This window comes from Labeo rohita, chromosome 24 (genome assembly GCF_022985175.1).
Source record: "Labeo rohita strain BAU-BD-2019 chromosome 24, IGBB_LRoh.1.0, whole genome shotgun sequence".
Taxonomy (NCBI): domain Eukaryota; kingdom Metazoa; phylum Chordata; class Actinopteri; order Cypriniformes; family Cyprinidae; genus Labeo; species Labeo rohita.
Window position 1 is genome coordinate 20,322,811 of NC_066892.1, and position 22,173 is coordinate 20,344,983.

At 37.6% G+C, this 22,173-nt stretch overlaps 3 protein-coding genes across 5 annotated transcripts in view; 2 read left to right on the forward strand and 1 right to left on the reverse strand.

Annotated features, from left to right (window-relative positions):
- The window catches only part of tmem108 (transmembrane protein 108), a 70,103-nt gene extending 57,222 nt beyond the window's left edge, over positions 1-12,881 (forward strand). For both annotated transcript variants that reach the window (XM_051097939.1, XM_051097938.1), the window contains exons 3-5: positions 6,996-8,204; positions 8,435-8,586; positions 11,085-12,881. In XM_051097939.1, the coding sequence (XP_050953896.1) occupies positions 6,996-8,204; positions 8,435-8,586; positions 11,085-11,201 (1,478 nt within the window). In that variant the 3' untranslated portion in view covers positions 11,202-12,881. The remainder of the gene's footprint in view (positions 1-6,995; positions 8,205-8,434; positions 8,587-11,084) is intronic.
- Positions 12,882-13,862: 981 nt separating this feature from the next.
- Positions 13,863-20,757, forward strand: cdv3 (carnitine deficiency-associated gene expressed in ventricle 3). Its single transcript, XM_051097942.1, has 5 exons — positions 13,863-14,274; positions 17,880-17,956; positions 18,279-18,406; positions 18,498-18,663; positions 19,449-20,757. Exons 1-5 carry the CDS (start codon positions 14,080-14,082, stop codon positions 19,573-19,575), a joined length of 693 nt encoding a protein of 230 aa, XP_050953899.1. The 5' UTR covers positions 13,863-14,079; the 3' UTR covers positions 19,576-20,757.
- Positions 20,758-21,049: 292 nt separating this feature from the next.
- vps41 (VPS41 subunit of HOPS complex) overlaps positions 21,050-22,173 on the reverse strand; it is a 33,928-nt gene continuing 32,804 nt past the window's right edge. For both annotated transcript variants that reach the window (XM_051097940.1, XM_051097941.1), the window contains exon 29: positions 21,050-21,357. In XM_051097940.1, the coding sequence (XP_050953897.1) occupies positions 21,277-21,357 (81 nt within the window). In that variant the 3' untranslated portion in view covers positions 21,050-21,276. The remainder of the gene's footprint in view (positions 21,358-22,173) is intronic.

The window sequence follows — 22,173 nt, forward strand, 5'->3', positions numbered from 1 at the left end:
ATAAAGGTTCATTACCAAAAGAACAGTGTTTACAACTGTTCTTTTGGGAAACCGCCAGAATTGCCAGTTATTGAGTATCTCAGCAAAGCACTGTGCTAATCAATGCTTTGGCTAAACACCCAGAATAGCTCTTTTTCCTGCATCTTCCTTTTGCATTTTCTGCTTGACTCAGTGCCCAGTTTGTCACTGTGTACCAGTGTTTAGTATGTGCTTCTCGCTACAGAGAAGCTTGTTCAATTTTCCACTGGGTGCTCATCATGTAGAGTGGACATGTCTCCATTCTGCTGCATGTGTGCACCCAGCAAAGCATTAATGCTGATGTCTGCTATTGTGTCCTATTTTCGGATGTTCCTTAGATTGGAATGGTTCTTGTGTGCAGTAGTGAACTGGAGCTCATTTAAAGTTCCTGCCACACATGCAGATTTCCATTCTTCCCTGTACCACAGAGTGCCACGTGTCTGTATAAGGCACTACAAAAGATGGGATGACCAAAACCAGCAAGTATAGAGTTTTTGTAGGACTGATTACCTTTGCAATTTTGACAGACATCCACAGATATGTGCTCTACAGATTGGTGGACATCCTGGTTTGATTGATTAGGACTTTTTGAATATCTATCTATCTATCTATCTATCTATAGAGAGCACCATAAAGAACATAATTCAGCAAAAGTACACTTCCAGTCAAAAGTTTTTGAACAGTAAGTTTTTTTTTAAAGAAGTCTCTTCTGCTCACCGCGCATGCATTTATTTGATTCAGAGTACAGCAAAAACTGTAAAATTTTGAAATATTTTTGCTATTTAAAATAGCTGTTTTCTATTTGAGTATATTTTAAAATACAATTTACTCCTGTGATCAAAGCTAAATTTTCACCTTCATTACTCTAGTCTTCGGTGTCACATCATCCTTCAGAAACCATTCTAATATGCTGATTTGCTGTTCAAGAAATATTTTTTATTATTATTATCAATACTTAAATATTGTAGTATGTTTTTTTCAGGATTCTTTGATGAAAGAAAGAAATTATGGAAACTAATACTTTTTATTTAGCAAGGGTGCTTTAAATTTATTAAAAGTGATGATAAAGACAATTATGTTACAAAAGATTTCTATTTCAGATAAATCCTGTACTTCTGAACTTTCTAGTCATCAAAGAAACCTGAAAAAATTCTGCTCAGCTGTTTTCAACATAATAATAATAATATATGTTTTTTAGAAGCAGCAAATCAGATTATTAGAATGATTTCTGAAAGGATCATGTGACTGGAGTAATGATGCTAAAAATTCTGCTTTGAAATCACAGGAATAAATTACATTTTTAAAATATATTCAAATAGAGAAGTTATTTTAAATAGTAAATCCATTTCTGAATTTTACTCTTTTTGCTGTACTTTGGATCAAATAAATGCATGCTTGCTAAGCAGAAGAGACTTCTTTGAAAAAAAACATTACAAATCTTACTGTTCAAAAACTTTTGACTGGTAGTATAGTTCATATATGACATATGACTTATATTGTACTTATATACTTATAGTGTAATGTCAATGTGTCATTTCAACATATTAAAACTTTGTGCATTGAGGTCAGTTATGAGATTTTAGCACTTAGAAATTTAGCATAGCATTTTTGCTCCTATTTGTTTCACTTGTGGCTTTCAACACTGTAGCAGCCTCATACTGCAGATGCCATCTTGGCTCGTTGTCTCCGGAGGTGAAGTTAGTGTGTAATATTGAATGATGGATGGGAAGATACGCTGTAAACCCATGCAATCTGTCGAGGCCATTTGAGATCTCAGTATCTGGAGCTGTAATGTGAGAGACTCGCAGACAGTTCAAGGATCACAGTGTGCAGGAGGGATCTTTCCATCTGATTTATGAATGTCACAGCTATGTAGGACTTAAGGAAAGTCACAGGCTACTTAAACATTCGAAATAATTTTAATTTAGAGTGTTTACTGCATAAATTCCACTTCCACCATCAATTTCTCAATGAGCTAATGAATAGAGCTTGTCTTCATCATAAATCAAAAAGTAATTTAAGGGTGATAATATAACCTTAATACCCAGCAACCCTTTCTCCAAAGCTTGACACAGAATAACAGAATGATGATAAAAGTTTATCCATTTTTTATAAGAAAGTACCAAAATATGAAAGACCCCAAACAAAAACTGTGTCAAAGAACAACTCCACCACCCATCCATCTCTGAATGTTATGTTTTAAATCAGCAGATTGCAGTGCATGTAATTTTGTAATGAAGTCATTTTTTAGCACCGAAACAGAGAAAGCAATTATTGCAATGTTAATCATTCCATGTGCAAGCTCTAGCTTGTCAAACTAATTTATCTGCTGCAGAATAACAAAGAACTTTTGCATATGCCTTTTCCATTTTACATTCTTCGTTTTATTCATGTTCTCAGTCTTTTTTGTGCAGTCCTGTGTGTGTCCTGCCACTCTTTTTTCTTCACACTTCTCCTCCATTTACTCCGTTACATAATGAATGTTCATTAAAGTGTGCACTTTTTTTGCAGGACTCTCTATCAGGCTGGTTTTCAATTTGCTTTCACTGCAAACACCACTGCTGTTTTTATGTGAAGGAGGGGGTCAGACCTTTCTGTCTGCATTAGACCTGGTTAGACTCCATCAACAGAGAGCTGCTGTGTTGGCTAATTACACCTCTCTGATCCAGACAGTACATGCGCACACACATACTTTGGATGCTGTATGTGACATTGATCAATATACACACACACTCACACATGTCGGGTTTCCATGTTTTATGGGGACTCTCCATATGCGTAATTTTTATACTGTACAAACTGTATTTTCTACCCCTAAACCCACCCCTTACAGGACATTTTCTGCATTTTTAGATTTTCAAAACACTTCATTCTGCTTAATAATAAGCTTGTTACCTCATGGAAACCTAAAAATGTCCCCACAAGATGTACTGGTATTACTATACTTGTGACACTGACGACTGGAGTAATGGCAATAGTTATTATCTGTTAGTTTTAATAAAAATCAACCCCTGAGACATTACAAGTGCCTGTAGTTGAAGTAACTCCCACATGTCCCTTATGGTCCAGTGCTCATCTTGGAAAGTATCCAGTGTGTGTTTTCACCCAGTGCTGTGATGTATTATGTGCTGTCCTCCTCTGCCTCCCACTCACTATTACACTGTGAGTCACAGGAGTGAGTGTGTGTTTGTGTGCTAGCATAAATGTCACTAGAGAGTGAGTCATTCATTGATAGATTGGAGGTAACCTTGGTAAGGCCAGTGTTTTTAAAAGCAAAAAAACAAAAAAACACTAGTATGACAAATTCTTTCTCTTTGTTTCTGGCTTCCATTCATACACACGTACAACCACACACATAGTGTACGTCACTTAGGGATTAACGTGATTTACTCAAGTTGGACATGTTCCTGGAGCATCCTTCTTGGTTTTCTATTAAACAATAGTCTTAATATAAGACTCAGACAGAACACGCACAGACAGCCCACAGTCTGTTCACTGAAGGTCTGAGGTATATCCCGTACGAAAACTGATCATGGTTTTATTATAGTAAAAGTACAGTAGCCATGTTTTTTTTGGAGTATTGACTACCATTTGTATAACCACAGTTTTACTACAAATGTTAGTGTTGCAAAACGTCCATTTGGTTTTATTTGTTGTAAAGCCATGGTTAATTTTCGTAAGGAATTGCCAGCAAAAGATGCTAGAACTTCCTAAAATTGTCAGGTACAATCTGATTGGATGACGTTATGCCATTTATGGGAGTCAGTATACTCAAGTTCTGGATTTTAAAAAGATTGCCATAGTAGTAGGCTACCAAATCTTTGAAGCTAGAGAGCAGAAATTAATATTTAGAATTATGTCTGTCAAATGATTTGAAATTATTACTTATGGAATCTGGATAGAGAGAAATTCTATGTAATACCATGAAATGCATGCTAGAATGTGAATCCAGAGTAGCATTCTAGTATACCAGCCCTTACGAAAATTAACCATGGTTTTACTACAAATAAAAAAAAAAAAAAAAAAAACATTACTATAGTTAAACCATGGCAACCAGAAATTAACCATGATTTTGCTGCACTAACCATAGTTTAACCATGGTATTTGTAGTAAAAAAAAAAAAAAAAAAAAAAAAAAAACAATCAATACGCTGGTTTATGCTGGTTCTTAGCTTAAACCAGCTAAGGACCAGCAAAGAGCCAGCATATACCAGCAAAGGACCAGCTAAAACCAGCACCCCAGCATCAAAACCTACCTAACCAATATATGCTGTTTTTTTCAACAGGGATGGCAGCATGCTATTCCATATGGCAGAAATATTAATATTAGCATGCTTGTATGCTATATATAGTAGTACATATGCTATGCTACATATCACTGTTGAAAAAAAAAGCATATGCTTGTTAGGTAGGTTTTGAAGCTGGTATGAGCAGGATGGCCCTGGAGCAGCTTAGGACCAGCACATGACCATCTAAGGACAAGTTTAAACCAGCTAAGGACCAGCTTAGCTAAAACCAGCATCCATGCTTCAAAACCTAGTTAACCAGCATATGCTGTTTTTTTCAACAGGGATGCTATGCTATGCTATTCCATATAGTAGAAACAGTAAGAGTAGCATGCTATTATGTAACACATTCCAGTATACATGATATATTATATTAATTATGCTAATTTACTATTCAATAGTAAGAGTAGTATGCTAATATGTTATATATGCTAATATATATGCTATATTCTACTATATAGAGTGTTTTCAAAAAGCATCTTTGATCAGCCATAGTGTCCGCACTAAACATAAACAATGCCACTGAACTAAACGGAGCTCGCAAATTTTGTTGATTATTGCTGCTGAAAATGGTCAGTTATTATGTTTTGGGCTGTACTGACTGTGTTTCAAACTGGGAAAAACATTTGGAGTACTACAGACTGCCAAAAGTTGTCTGAGGAACAAAAGGCGTTTGTAGTTGGCCAAACTGAACCAGAATTTCCAGGGCAGGAATGTTGACAATATTCATGTTTGCTCTTTTCATTTCCTGTCAGGTATGTGAAATATTAGGCTAATTTCTTAATTAACACTGCTCGTAAGTATCTTTACTACCTATTAACTTTAGTTTGTCAAAATATTGCTTAGTAAGTCTATATAATACTATATAATTTAGCAGCTTCCACCTGTTTTTTTTCCATGGTTTAGACAGTACAAATTAGCAGAACAACGTATTCAATAGTACTTTAACCATAAAATGCTGTGGTTTACATCCGAGTATCACCAATATGGCCGGCCATCCGTATAACTGACCAAACTGTGACGTAAGTGCAAACCCTCTATACTAGTATGCTATTCCTTATGGCAGAATTTGTAGCAAAAAGCTAGCATGCTAGTATGCTAGTAATTTATCTGTAATAATTTTTTGGCTTCTGATTTCCTATGTGCGATTTCTCATGTTTGATATAACACAATTTTTTACCTATCATCCAAAATACCAGTACAAATGAGAGGGAACAGACAAGACTCTTTTAATATTTTTGATTTGATAAATTCTAAAACATGACTTTGCTAATAGGACAGCAGTGTGTTTACATTGGACCAGGGAGCTCATGTTCAGATGATTTCAGTGGCTGTGTGAAACTTCAGATCCATGGCTTGTTAAACGCTCTGGGAGTCTGTTGAGGATGTGTGCTGAGGGGAGAGAGCTTAAGAGCTCGTGTCTGATCTAAACGCGCCACTTTGTTGTAAAATAAGCAACGATTCATGTTTTATTTACAGGGTGATGTTTTATTAATGCTGTGTTGGATTGGCAAGGCTGGGTGTTAGATGTAATTTCTTTTGATTCCAAAAAAACAGGACACGGTAAATACTGTCTACGCTTATGGACTGCGGTAGCAAACTTTGAAATCAGCATGGTCATATTATCATCATAGCCATGTAGGTTTCTAGCATGGGCATGCTTGTGTTTGATATGGTAAAATAGAATTAGCATTAGCACTTGAATGAAACACTGTTTATCTCTCTTCACTGCTTACTCAGCATGGGCAACTTTTGGTTGGTAGAAAAAATGTATACCATTCACTAAAATTTACTCAAAAACTGTCTAATGTTGATGAATGCAACTGGATAATTGTACAATTTAAGGTTGTTAATTGTTAAACCCATTGTATAGCCTTTTTCCCATACTAGTATTAGTTGCATGCTAAATTTTCCTTTTGCTAGTTAGCATTGTCAAGTTAGCCCCTGCTGGTGCTGTACATCTTGTGGGTGAAATATCTGGGAGTATGTAATTTTGGTGAGCAGAAGGGGTGGATTACTTTACAGCAGCAACAAATGCACAGCTATGCACTGTAAATGTACAGCAGTGGTGTCATGTTTTTCTTTCAGCGTGACTTAAGGGTGATTAGCCTTTTAAATCAGTATTACTGGATAAAACAGAGGCTTTGAAGGGTTCTGAGCATAAAGCATGAAACACATTTCACATAATCAATGTCAATCAAATTTTGAACACCTACAACAATGACAATTGCTTAGTAGCTGGTGTTGAACTGACTCAGATCTCTCTGTCTCCTTGATACTGTTTGTGATGTTGTTCTCTCATCTCTCACCGCCTTTCACCTTCTAAGAGCTGAATCTTGGTTTCTATAGCAACTAAAATGGCATGCAGATGAAACAATGACCTCACTCTGATCATCAGGTGTCTTAGAAGGTAGTTGTATGGTTTTTGTGCATGCAGTAGTGCCATAAGACATCATTTTGAACCGTGAGTCTAGGCCGGTTCACATTTGATGATGTCATGCAGATGCTCTAACCTTACCAGCATTCATTAAAGCTCATCAGATTTTAATCAAGCTGCCCAGCTAAGATTGTTACTTGAATGTAAGAACCTCATTATGGAGTAAATTAAGCTTGAAGTAAAAGTTTCCTTGGTGCTATATGTGTGCTGAGCATTATGTTCGCATTCTTTTCATGGCCTGTTTTTCTTTCTCAGGTGTTCTGCTGATTCTGTCTGTGCCAGTTGGGCTGGTGTTCTCCGCAGAGGAGCTTCACCCCAGCCAAACCCCTCTGGACCTTGCCCCCATGTCAACGAGCAGCAGAACCCCCGCCACCCTCTCACCGAGGCCCTTGAGCTGGCAGGAGGGTTCCAGAACTGGGGATCTGCACAACCAGTCACTGGCCTCTGTAGAAGCCATCAGTAGACCCACTACTGTCCACTCATTCCAGACACCGAAGAACACTGTACCATCTGCCATAATTCAGACAACAACAGTAAGGGTGCATCCTTTTGGTCCCAGGGATCAGGCACTACCTAGAGTCTCTCTTCCAGACGCAGAAGCACCCCAACTGACCTCTAGAAGTATGTTCAATAGAACAAGCTCTGGGTTTTTAACCATTAAAACCCAAGACCAGAACTTTAGCACTAATACAGACAAGCCGAGTACAATCAGTAGAAAGCCAGCGAACCAGTTTGAGCCTTCAAGTTTGGTTCATGGAAATCAGATGAGTGCTAATGGGTCGGACAGTGGAAACCAAGCCACAAATTCTGGCTCGGGTCATTCTTTTCTCTCAGGGACTGAAAGTAATGTGGCCCCTGGTGCTGAGGGCCTTTCGGGGACCTCAGACACTGAAGAGATGGGAGTGAAGGAGCCTATTCAACATTCACCATCAGAACATAGAGGGCAGAACACAAATAAGGCAGCTTCGCACCATACCATTACATCGCGCGACGTGTCTTCAGTGGAGAATCCCACTCTCTCGTTGGAAACGGTGACAGGAGCTTTGGCACAAAATATCCAGTCTCCTCCCCCAGCTATAGCCCTGCCTTCCAACCATGTTACAACATCTAATCCCACTTCTTCAGCGAAGAGTGGAAACGTTGTGGAAATCCAAGATGGCAGGAATGGAACCACTAATATGACCACTGATTCTCTTGTCTCTTTAAATGGTGCCACAGATGTTATCAACAGCACTGATGCCTCATGGCTTGCAGCGAATTATTCAAACATTTCAGAGGCACCCTCCACAGCTAGCAGGAGCTACATGAACAGGCAGGTCCCAGCCACCACGCAAGGCCCATGGGGGTCCGGGAACCAATCGGGTCCTGCACTGGGTTCTCCTCCCGAAAAAAACACCATCTGCCTGGACAAAATGGACATTGTGTGGTTGGTTCTTGCCATTAGCGTGCCTGTCTCCTCATGCTGTGAGTAACCAATATCACACTTCCTCCAGCTTTCGAAACTTGTACTTTCTGTCATCAGCACAGAAAGAAACTTTTCCAAAGACACAAGATAACATAATATTCCCTTTGTGGCTTAGTGGCTTTTGCTTACAACTTTCTGAAACACATCATACAAAATTCAGAAGTCACAGATATGGTCTAAAATGAGAAAGAGTTTGATATAGAATATTAACATGTCTTTTTCTCTTCAGCCGTGCTGCTAACCGTATGCTGTATGAGGAAAAAGAAGAAGTCTGCTACTCAGGAGAACAACTTGAGCTACTGGAATGATGCCATCACCATGGATTACTTCACCCGCCATGCTGTGGAGCTCCCACGCGAGATACAATCACTGGAGACTGAGGTACTGACAGAGACCTGGATTAGCCACTGCTTTTGGTGTTTAAAAGTCGCACTTTAACGGCAGTAGCGCCAAATTTCTTCTGTATTGTGATGTACATCAGATTGAATATCAAAAACATTTCTTGATCCCGTTTCTCCCTTTTTTCATTATTTTACTTCATCTCTCTCTACCAGGGGTGGCGAACTCTGGTTCAGGAGAGCCGCAGTCCTGCAGAGTTCAGCTCCAACCCTGATAAAATTTCTTTTGCATGTAGCTTTCTATTATCTCTTCAGACCTTGATTAGCTTGTTCAGGTGTGTTTAATTAGGGTTGAAGCAAAACTGTGCAGGGCTGCAGCTCTCCAGGAGTGACATTCACCACCCCTGCTGTATACTGTCTATTTAAAGGGGTCATAGTTTACAATTTCTATCTGTTATCTATTTTTGGCATTTTTTTGCCTTTATTGTGACAGGACAGATCGAAATTGACAGGAAGTGAAGTGGAAGAGAGGGGGGGGTGGGATCCTTGAGTCAGGATTCAAACACGAGACACCCAGAGCGCAACAGCTCTGTATGTCGGTGCGCTGCCCGCAAGGCTATTGGCACCATCTGATTTCACCTTTTTAACTTTAGCTACAAAGGGAGAAACTGTCTTTTATAGAATTCGCTTTTTAAGGCCTAACAAACAGCTGGTAGGGACTACAGCAAGCTACTTCCTGGGTTAGTGACATCAAACACCCTTAAATTTACATAAACCCTGTACACTTTACATTGCACCTTATAAACACAATCAAGAATTCACAAAAAGTCGCTAGACCACCCCTTTAAAGGAACACTCCACTTTTTCGAAAATAGGCTCATTTTCCAACTCCCCTAGAGTTAAACAGTGGAAATTTACTTTTTTCGAATCCATTCAGCCGATCTCCAGGTCTGGCGGTAGCACTTTTAGCATAGCTTAGCATAGATTATTGAATCTGAATAGACTGTTAGCATGTAGGCGTAATTATATTTTTCCAGACGCTGCGTAATATCATTGCGCCCTGCTGCACCCATGTACAGCATCAAAGTTCCTTGATTATTACGCCGGAATGAGAGTATAGTTCCTAGCCATATCGGCCTAGAAAATTGCAACTTTTCATTTTCCGTCGGTCTTAGTACACGATGTAACTACAGAAGAGTCAAGTTTTAAACAGGAAAAATATTTAAACTCTTTGGTCATTTTTGAGCAAGATGCTAACCGTCTAATCAGATTCAATGATCTATGCTAAGCTATGCTAAAAGTGCTACCGCCAGACCCAGAGATCAGCTGAATGGATTCGAAAAGGGTAAAACTCAACTGTTTAACTCTAGGGGAGTTGGAAAATGAGCCTATTTTCAACAAAAAGTGGAGTGTTCCTTTAAATGTGCATGAAAGCCAGCAAAAACTGAAAAATGTTTGCTAGATATTTTTTAGCAGTTTTGAGTAATGTTCTTCACCATTCACAGCAATTAACCTTCAATTTAACTCCATTTATGAACTGAAAAGGCTTATCTGTTCATATGATTTACTCTATGAATTGTCAACTGAATAAAATATCTAGCTGAATGGCACAAATATAGATATTAGGCTAATAGCTTTGTCATTGCCGGGACATCATAATGAAATGAACAGTAATCATTGCAATAAAGACAATGTATGCTTGGGGAAAAAAAATCACTTAGGGGTAACTGCAAGTGCTGTAGGATGATTTACCATTCACGTTACATATCGCCACCTGGTGTTCAGAGACCATAACTATCTCTCTCTCTCTTTCTCACTAGTATCTAGTCGTTTTTTTCCACATGTGAGATTGTTTCCGTCATCCTTTCACTGACATTTTTCAATTCAACCTCTGCATGGTTCTTTTTTCCCACCTTTTTGTTCTTGCTCGCTGACATTTTCTGACAGGAGTGTGATGATGATGATGATGATGAACAAGAATCATGTTTGGGATGCCGGTGACCCACAGGTCTTCAAATCACCCTTTACTTCTCTTAGAGAAGCAACAGAGACATACATTCCCTTCCTTTATTTCTTTGTCTTTAGTTTTTTCTCTCTGTAATTGTTTTCAGTTGACTATTTTATCTTATCCTACTTTGACTTTTTTGTAGTATACCAGTTTTTAGATAGATAGATTTATGGAAAGTTGAATGTTTGAACAAGAATCCCATTTAATATGTGTGACCAAACACAAAACATCTTAGAATATAGAACCTTATAATTAGTTGTCTTCCTGCACAGGTGCAATTTACCCTGCTTCTTCCTTCATTTCCTCCCATTCATTTCATACACACAGTCTCCATGGTGATAGAGCTCAATCACTACACCATAGAAATGCACATTTGTTTTATAAGAACATAGATCCTGAAAAAATACGTGTTCCTTTCACCTTAACTGTATTTAGCTTTGTAGGATCAGACGCCCCTCACTCATTAGCCTTTAGTTAGCATGAAAGCAAGTATACAGTGCTAATGTTATTTTTTGTGTGTGTGTGTGTTTCAGGAACAAGAGACGTGTCTGCCCCCTAATGGTGACTACAGCGACAGCGGCGTGGTTCTGGTTAACCCCTTTTGCCAAGAGACTCTCTTTATCAACAGAGACAAGGCTTCTGATATCTAAACACATTATATTAAAAGGCGACAAAAATCTTTGAGGATTTTTTAGTCCCTTTTATTTGCTCGCATTTTTTAAGAATATATATATATAAATAAATATATATATACATATATGTGGTGAACCTTCAGAGACTGCGGTTTATATATGAAACTGGTTTCAAGGAGTTGAAAGAATATTACAAAAAAGAACAAATGCTATTTACTATGAGGGGGAGCCCCTGCATATTTTTCTGATGTGGATTTTCTACCGACGCTTCATTGTGATAAGGGTTTTTATGTCTTTTTTGAATAAAAACAATAAGTGTGGTTGCTCTTATGTCCCAGTGGCTTTGGTGGTGCAGAGTGCTGAGAAACCTGACGCGTGGTGTAAGGATGCTTGTGTGACGTTACCCAAAACACTTAATATGATTACTTAAAAAAGCCTGCCGCACTTGAATTCTGTGTGTAAGGGGATGCAGGGGTAAAGGGCATTGATTCTGGAACGCCTCTGGAATGGATCCAGTGGGTACTGCAGCAACCCTCACTTCCCTCTTGGAGGAACTTGAGTTGATTGCCTGTTTGCATTTGATGGAGGATGAATCATGACTTTCAGAGATGGTTTGTCCCCAGTTGAGTCACCAGCCAAAAGACAAAACAACAATTGTCCCATTCCTTAGATGTTTGAGATGTTTTCGTGTGCGTATATGTCTTGTTGCATGCATCTTTGAGGTGTATGAGGTGTATGTGTGTCTTTAGATGTCAGGATTTTGTTTCTATCAAGATTTTGTTGTTTCAAACACCCTAAAAATTACATTCACGTCGACGGAGTTGCACAAGCAAGTAGAGAAAAATGCTTAAATGCCAATGAAATGCCTCATACAAAGCTCTTTGTATGGTAATGTTACTGTGCTCCACATTTCACATCATATCTGTTCATGTTGTGCGTGTTTGTGTTCAACTTCCATAAGCAGGGCTAAGCATTATACTGTATAACTGTAGTGGAAATGCATTTTTTGTTTTTTTATTAAACCACTATATTTGTTTTTTCGCTATGTCATGCTCTGATGAAAATGGCACTACTATTGCTTCACAGGTTGGCTAAAATATATATATATATATTTTGTTAGAAGACATGTTTTCTTAGTGAAGGGGTGAATGAGTGTGCTTGTGGTTTTGTCTGTCTATCTCTGTCCCTTGTGTGAACATTGACGAGAATAAATGAGACCAAAATGAATTTCTCTTTGATTCTCAGTGCTTACTGCTGTATTGTACAGTTTTTTAGATGAATGTCAATGATATCACTGGATGTAATAGAGTGTAATTGTTAGATATAAATACATACAGAGAAACTATTTTATTTTGTACTTTCTTTGAACACATGCCACTGAGGTTGGTAGCATGTTTTAAGATCATATCATAATCTTTTCTTTACATATTCCATTTTTTTTTCTGTATGCTTAGCAGATTTTATATAAATGTTGTTTTTGTAGATGGATCTTTTCTTTTACTTCTTTTTTCATTGTTTCCGTCCATTTATTTTGTGCTGGCATGAATTTTAGATATGTAAGGAGATGGAGGTAACTGCTCAGCTGACAAAAATAAATTGCTCTTGCATATTATGAATCATGTCTAATCTTTTGTAGCACATAAAATGTACTTTTTACTGCTGAGCAATACAAATAAAAAGGCTTTAAAGGCTTCTTCAGTCTGTAGTTGATTTTTGTCAATATTTAAAGCAAAATCTGTTAAAAAAAAAAAGCAAAGTGGAGCACAAGTGCCAATGTTTCCCCCCGATTTAAATGGGTCAGAGGTTTCTGGAATCTTCCTTGTTTGCTCTGTATGCTGAATGAAGCTTTTCTATTCACAAGCTGTTCGGTGTGACACAACTGGGACAATCATTCATTCATAGTCTTTCAAAAGGCAACAGATGTTTGTAGTCTTTTTATAAACCCTCTCGTTCACATAGCTGCTTGCTAGAATGCAGTTAGGTGTTGTAGTCTTTGTTTTGCAAGTTCTGTGGAGTTATTTGAGAAATTTACGTAATATTAAAACCTGTACAACTTTATGTGATCTGTGCCTCAAAGAATAAATAAAAAATAAATAAAAAATCCTGTGCTACACAGCAAAACATTACATTCATAACAGTATCTTAACATCTTTTTACAGTCCCTTCTTATAAAGGGCCTTAAAGCAAGGCACTGAAAGGCCTACAACCCTTAATATTCAGATTTTCTGAGTTTTTTTTTTATTATTATTGGCAGATTCTCTAAACATTCTATAAAATATTACATTAAATATATATTTTCTGTTATTATCTGAAAATGTTGTATCATGTTTTTATTTATAATTCTATATTCACGTCTCTATATTCACAATGTCACGTTCAACACAATAATTTATTAACATTATATCCGTAATTCTGTCTCTTCTGTTTAGTTTTTTTTTTGCCATTTAAAATGGCACCGCATATCTAAATTTATCAGTAAAAATATGTTTTCTTTCATTCGTTAACTAAATTACTCCACAAGTCTTGTATAACTACTAAAAGCGAATAGTTGCACAATCCGGCAAAATCACTGCGCAGAATACTCACCCTGCGATGAGATTGGTCGAAAACTAACATTGCCGCTCAGCGATTGGATAGCAGAACTGTCAATCACAAAGCCGTTTTTCCATCCGGGTCAGATCGGAAGCAACACTATCCGGTGCATTGGGCGAGTGTGTGTGTCACACTTTTCAGCTGGTGAGTCTGTCATGCTGCTCGCAGCACACCTTTAACCTGCGGATACACATGAAACATACGGAATACCTGGCAGACACGCACGCAAGAGCTCGTTTACAGACGCTAATCTGACCATTTCTAAGCTTTTTTTAGTGTTTAGTGAAGTAAATTTGGGGATAAGATGGCGGATGTGGCTCCGGCCGGCGTGGAGAAGAGTCTGGATGACTTCTTCGCTAAGCGCGACAAGAAGAAAAAGAAGGAGAAGGGGAAGGGAAAGGAGCAGGCGACCGGAGGTACCGCAATGGCGGTGAAAAAGACGAAAAAGGAGAAGGAGAAGTCGACGAAGAGTGAGAGTCAGGACGCGCAGATGGAAAAGGTAATGCACAGTCAAACAACACACACGGGCTGTGTTACAAAATCTAGTGAGCTGCCTATCTAGACAGCGACTGTAGGTGTAAAGAACGCGTAAACGTTCCAAAAGCGCAATGTGGTCTAAACAGGCGGTTTACGTGGTTTTGCGACACAAGCAAATAACACTAATGGTGCGTTTTTCTTTTGTCTTCAGAAAGACAAAATAAATGTGATATTGAGCAGAAGCTATCATGTGTTTGTTTCTGACAGCTGCTACTTAAATTGACAGTTAACATTAAAATCAAATTGTCATCATTTACTCACTCTCAGATTTAAGTCTGACTTTTTAATTTAAAAAATCAGATTTTTTGGCAGAACATTAGATACTGACAGCTTATGTCATTATTTATTTCTACTGCATTTCCACCCCAGTACAATGCAAGTGAATGGACTTTTACTGTCATTCAGCCTAACATTTCTTATGTGAATGGAGCAACATAAGGGTGTGTAAACGATGACGAAATTGTAATTTTTTATGTGAACCATGCCTTCGGTGTTAACCTTAAATAGAAACAGCATTTGGTCGTGACGTATGTTGGGTGATGTGACATTATAACTGACATTCATTGCATGGGGAATCAATCTTCCAGCAGACTTCAACTCCACCATATGCTTGTTTCTCCTGTAAGACAGGAGTACAAATACAGAATGTGCTAATGAACGCTGATTTTGTAGGATGATTTTACTTCTACAATGACATCAGGTCACTTTAATTAAATCCTGCACATTGCATTAATTTGCCCACTTAAGCTGTTTCCTAAAAGTATGTAGTCTTTTTTTAAAAAGAAAAAGTACATGCTTCTGAGTGTGTAACAGAAGAGTAGGCATGTTTTGGGATGTACTGCTGCATAATTTCTTATGTTTTATTAAAATCAAATATTGAAATGTCATACCTTGGCCTTCCAGTAAAAGCCCAGGGGCTGATTCCGCAAACTGCTAAGACTGGTCTTAACTTAGTCATCTAATTTTTTTTTTCTTCAGTATTGTTCATAGTGTTTTAAGGTCAGTTACAAAAGGGTAGATTAGTTTAATTTGAATCCGTTAGCAAACTGAAAGTTGGTCAAACTAGTTCTTAAGACACAGTCTTATCATGGTCGTTATGTTTATGCAACTGGCTCTAGGCTTCTCTGTGATGACATATGCAGGACTTCTCTAGTCAGTTAGTCCAAATACACCCTGTCCCTGCAAGCTCATGTTCATCTGCCTTAGTCTTGCTTAGCCAGACCTTCAGACTAACGGTAGAAGGTCTGGGAACCATGGCTGCTTTGAATGGCCATGGAAATGTCCCCACAATATTAGACCGGTGTGTAAAACTCTTGGATGTATTTTAAAGAGTCTTTTTGTGAACTTTACGTAGGTTTTGGAAACCCAGCATTTAGTTGATCCTGGTAAGCGCTCATCATCACAGCTGTAAAGATGATGACATACTTTTTTCATGAGGGCGTTTGACAGCATCCTTGTTTCCGATCAGAGCATTAAAAAACATGACACGCACGTCTCCTTGAAATCCTGCAGAATTCATCCAATCCGATGATGACTTTAAAACTACTGAAGTGTTTTCAATTTTGTGTGCCATATGCATCAGACATTTAGCTAACAGTCTGGAGGTCTGTGCACACCACTGGCTGCAACATACTGAACTAAGACACAATCTAAATCCTAATAAACAGCAGTATGTTCCTCCATGTAGCTTAATGCACACTCATATATAATTAGATGGAACTTAAGTCATTACATGAATACGTTTTCCACTCAGAGACACTGAGTGTGCCTACATGTGCCTACACGCCAATTTGTACATTTACATACTGTTTTCACAATTAATCGATTTGTACAAGAACAATACAAAACTGCAGAAGTTGGCAAGTTAGATTTTCACAGTAATACCATGTTGAAATGAAGTACTATGAAAATAATTAGATGTAGCTGAACACCTATGCATTTGTTAGTTTTTCAATTTCATTACACCATTCATCTACAAAAGGGTGCATTTTGGATGTGAAACTAACTTATCTGAAAGTTGGTTTGGAGAACTGTGTGAAGATCAGAGTTTTGAAAAAGTGACTCAAGTAATGAGAAATTAGTCCTAGTGATTGTAAAAAATGTAATCGAAGTTGATTTTTAGTTTTATGATTTTTTCCTGTAATATAATAATTACAGGGTTTCCGTGGGTCCTTAAAAAGTCTTAAAGTGTCTTAAATTTAGTTGTATAACATTTAATGCCATAAAAAGTCTTAAATGGTATTAGAAAGTAGGGCTGGGTGATTTTTTCTGATTTTATTGCACGGTTTGACAGTATGCCAGTGAAAACAGTAAAGAGAAAAGAACAATCCAACCGCATGTCGGTGCACGTGATTAACCGTTCACGTGTGACACGCTCATATCGCTAGGTTTCAATCATACAGAATGTGCTTTTGTTTTGACAAAGATGTGACGCAGGCAGTGGAATAGAAAAAACATGCAAGAAGACAGGATTGAACTACTTTTAACTTGAGCGCCATATTTTTAGAATGCCGTTTAATGCATGAGATGCTGCAGGTGAGTGCAACAGTCAAACGGGTCCATGTTTACATAGAAGAAACAATGGAAAAGCAGCACAATCAAGTTATTAAGAAAAACCTGTGAAGAACTACTACTGTCTGAATGTCTGTAATTTCATGTTTGCATCATGGTGACAGGCTGCTGTTCATTGTTTTTACAGAAGATTTATAGTTAATAATAGTCTACTGGTGTTATACCTTGAATTTGAATTACTTTGACTTGATATTTTCTAAAGAATTTTTCTAGTATTAATTCTGAACATATGTATAAGACGAGTTTGTTCAAGGTGTAGTTGTAGTTCATGCACATTTTCTGCAAAGACAAGTTATTTGTTTAAAATTTACATTATGTTGATAACTTTATATGAGGTCCACTTGGAATAGAATTTTCTTTAACTAGAGGTTTAATAAAGAAAAAGTTACTTGAATCATGTTGTAGTTACACTTTCAAGTTGACTAGTTCAAAATTGTAGAAAATTGATAATCAGTCAAAAAAAAAAAGAAAAAAAAAAAAAAAAAAACAGATTTTAATTCTTTGCCGTATTGCCCAGCTCTACAAGAAAGTCTTAATTATGATTTCAGGAATTCCTAAATTTGGGGACCACAAGAATCACAATATGGACAAATATGACAATTAAACTTCAGAAGGTTATGATTTAATTAAAAAAACACGAGCGTTGCACATTTCAGGTGCTGCGCTGCTTTGTGCATATATTTGATTTACAGTTATGGTTAAGTTACGTTAATCAAAGTCCATAAAGTCAAATGCTTTTAGCCTCTCCTACTTTCCGTTATGGAGGTTTCATTTATATATTATATTACATGACTTAATTTATAAGTTACATTGATAATCAATACACTGAGGAACCAGATGCTGTGACTGACTCTGACATTGTAGTTCCAGTAATATATATAGTAAATGTATAGAATAGGCATAAACTTGGTTCTTGTGCTGTCTGGAATATTCAAAAAATTAGTTTATCAAACTCCACATAAGTGTCACTTCTCTTTTCTTGAACTGTCACTCCAGGAGGATGAGGAATGGAAGGACTTTGAGCAGAAGGAGGTGGACTACACTGGGCTCCGACTCCAGGCTATGCAGATGAGGTGTGAAGCACAAACAACTGACATCTAATGAATTTCATGCTACTGAACATATATTATTCTGTCTATATGGCAGTTCCTAATTTAAAATATTCCCAGTAGTTTCATTACTGGAGTTCAGGTAAACATGACTAGTTTGTAATTTCTAATTTCATAATGTTTTTTTTTCCTTTTAGTAGTTTCAGAAAGCATGTTTTCAGAAACTAAATTTGGACCTTGGTTTTCAGCTAACACTAAATTGTTTTAAAGTATTGAGTTCATTTATGTTACAGCTCATCTCTGTAATTAAAGTACTCAATTATATGTTGGTCTGAATTTCTGACAGTGATGAGAAGGAAGAGGAAGAGTACGAGAAGGAGGAAGTGGGTGAGGATGGTGAAATCATCCTGGTCAGTGGTGATAAAGTCTCTGGACCCTGGAATAAATCAAGCGGCCCCCCTTCAGCTGCTCCGGGTAAGTTTCCAGTGTTAGTATAAATACCCAACGAATGGATATATTAGTTGAGATGAGTTCTTAAATAATAATGTGCCTCATTTCCTGTTAGTGGAGGAAGTTGAAGTTCCTGAGCCCAAAGCACCTGGCGTGTATCGTCCCCCAGGGGCCCGGTTAACCACTACCAAGAGAGGCCCAACTCAAGGGCCTCCAGAGATCTTCAGTGACGCCCAGTTCCCCTCTCTCCTCTCCACCGCCAGACACGTGGAGACTCGCAAGTAAGTCACAAGCTCTTCTAAAAGTCTGTACACTTAATCAGACGTACCTTTCGCTTCCTTCCTCATTTTTCCTCATACGCAAGAGTATGTTAGGAATGGTATGTTTTTCCTCATACGCAATGGTATGTTTTTCCTTGTACGCAAGAGTATGTTAGGAATCTCTCTTTTATATATATATATATATATATATATATATATAAGCTGATTCAAAATAATAATAAATAAAATGCAGTATAAAATACAAAAATACAAAATAAAATACAAATAATATTAAAATAACCAAACTGCCATTATAAGAAGGATAGTTTTGAAATTTCTGATTGAATGAGCTAGTTTAGTGTTATCCTGTGTTACTTAAAATGTTTTTCTAATATGCCATGTTTCAGAACATGAAATTATTTTTCGGTTTTTGAAAATGCATTTAGTAGAAAATGTAATTTAGTGTAGTTTTAGTTCTCTGTTTTCATTTATTATTATTTCTAAAAAATTATAAATAAAATGTAATTAAGTTGTAACTTTGTTGCCCTCAACAATTATTGTTTTATTGATGATTTACAGTTCCTAAAACTTCTGAAATTACAAACTTAATTGTGTTTGCTAATTTTAATAAATTAATTTAAATAAATAAATAATAACATTTATATTTACAGGAGAAATACCGCAATAACTATTTTATCCTGTACAAGGGGCCGTTGATTATTGTTTTGCTATAATAATACAGATGCTAGTATTCCATCTGAGCATAACCAATCCTGAATCCTGGTGTTTTATTTTTGTTGTTGTAGGGACAGAGAGATGGAGAAAACTTTCGAGGTGGTCAAGCACAAGACCCGGGCGAGAGAAGGTGAAGGCCCGGGCTCCATGCAGCATCTACAGTTAGATAATCAGTATGCCATCCTGGGGGACAAATAAAAGCCATCTCCCCCTCCCTCCCCCCACGCCTACCGCCAATGGTACAGTAAGACTCGCAGGGGGAAAATGACCTGCAGCTGTCTGATGCAGTCCTGACCGAGCTGGAGACGTCTGTGCCCATTTTCACACATATACACACACACATACGCACGCACGCACGCACACAACGATACACAAACATCCTAGTATACCCCCGTCAAGCGACACCCACAAACAAACATATTTTGACACATTTAGCCATCAAAATCCTCCCATACACACACGGACATGGCCGATAAAGGCCCTCCCTTATCAACTGCATTCAAACGGGCTGCAGCAACAGGAACTGACTGAGATTTCAAATTCTGCTTTATACGACACCGTTCACCAAGATGAATGACACTGCATCAAAAGAACAAGGCACCAAATGTTTATTACGGTGGATTTCCTCATGGGGTTGGTTGGCCGGCAGAGCCACTGGACATCAGCCTACCCTGAGATAAGCCACTTTGAGGATGGAGTTCAAGACATTGGGTGAGAATTAAACAAACAAACAAAAACTGCTGAGGGTTTTTTTTTTTCTTCGCTACATCAGTATAGCTCCCAAATCATTGGATTTTTTTCTTGTTACATCGTGATGACAGAAAGATGGGAGTTTTGGGTTTGGGCACTAGAGAGTGGAGACTACCTCAGTTACATATCTGTGGTTACCGTGTCGACCAGGTCCTGGGCTCTGATTGGCTGCAGGAATTAACACCAGTCCGGCCAAAGAGGAGCAAGTCAATGTTTTAACTTTAAACTTGAAAATTCTATTTTTTCCCTCCCCATTCACAAGATCTGTCGACAGAGGCGTTAAGTCTTCAAATTTACTTTTTAAAAGTGGCCTTACTGTGGAAAAAAAATTATGAAAGTAATGGGAGAGAAATATATAGATATATATTTAGAGAATGTGTTAAAATAGCGTTCTGGAAGGCACTTCCTGGTCATTTTTGCAGGTAAATCCTGCTTGATTTGATTCTTACCACTCTGAGGAGTAAAAACCACCTCCGTATCCCTCTGTGAGAATGTAGTTCTACGCTAGTTTGCGAATAATGGATTTTCTCTAACAATGTCCCTTTAACCGTTTCATCCCTGTTCCTCTCCTCATTTTATTTGATTCCATGATTGACAAACCATTATTAAAGCTTAACCTTTCTAATCTCATATCATGTTTGTGGTTTGATGTGTATTTTTGTAGCTGTGGCCTGTAAAAGGCTGTGTTCATTGCTGTGAATAGTTGGCCGTGTCAAATGAGTTCCAGCTAGATGAGGTCAAAGATGATGTGGAACTGTTTTGCAATGTTAAACTTTACACATTTAGTTTGCAAATAACAATCTAGCTATTGTGATTATACTTTTAAAACCCCACAGACTCACCATGTTTTTCTTTTGAATGGACAAAACTGCTGGGCTGATGAGGGTGGTGTAGTAAATTATGGTTTTGTGGAGGGGGGGGGCAGTGATGCACTGCTGTACATGTTTTGTTTGGAAAATTGTGGCAAAAGACTTCAACAGAGTATGGGAGTGCTTTATTGGCTCTTTTATGAAACAAAATCTAGCAATCACAAGCTTGCATTAATAAATACTGTTAGTCAAGGGAAGATTGTTTCATGATTATGTAATTCGTAACAGATTTTAATGAGTGGTAATTGTATAACTCTTATTCTACTAGTAGGAATGATTATTATTTCTTCATCTCCAGTATGCCACTGCCCGGTCCTCTTCGCTTTGCACTGCAGATGTTACAATACTGTATTCCAGGGACCTGTCAAGGGACATGAAACAACTTTTCTAGTGCAAAAGCATAGTAAACATTTCTCCTTTTCTAAAATAAAGGGTCAAAGTTTGAATGCAGCAGGCTGATTCAAATGTGAAGTGTCATTTCTGCGTCAATAAATGCCATTGGTTGAGCCATTATCACAGGTCAGAATGCTAGCAAACATTTAATGCAGCTTGTCTTAGAAATAGAAAAAATTACAAATATCTAGGATAGTTACCCAAAAATGAAAATTCTGTTATTAATTACTCATACTCATATCATTCCAAACCAAGACTTTCGTTCATCTTCGGAACACAAATTAAGATATTGAAATCCGAGAGCTTTCCGATCCTGCACAGACTTCAACGCAACTGACATGTTTAAAGCACAGAAAGGTAGTTAGGACATCCCTAAAAATAGTCCTAAGAAGCTACGAGAATGCTTTTTGTGGTACTAGTGAATGCGCGTCAATAACTGACACGGAAGAGAAGAAGTTGTTGAATAAAGTTATTTTTGTTTCCTTTGTGCACAAAAAGTATTCTCGTAGCTTTATAACATGGTTAAACCACTGATGTCACATGGACATGGTCTTTCTGGGCCTTGAACTTGTCAGGTGTGTTGCTGTCTATGCAGGGTCAGAAAGCTGTTGGATTTCATCAAAAATTTGTGTTCTGAAGATAAACGAATGTTTCACAGGTTTGGAACGACATGAAAGCGAGTAATTAACAACAGAATTATCATTTTTGGGTGAACTATCCTTTTAAGGTGGATTACAAAAATTACTTCACCTTTGAAAAGCAGTTATATATAAAGATTACAGAA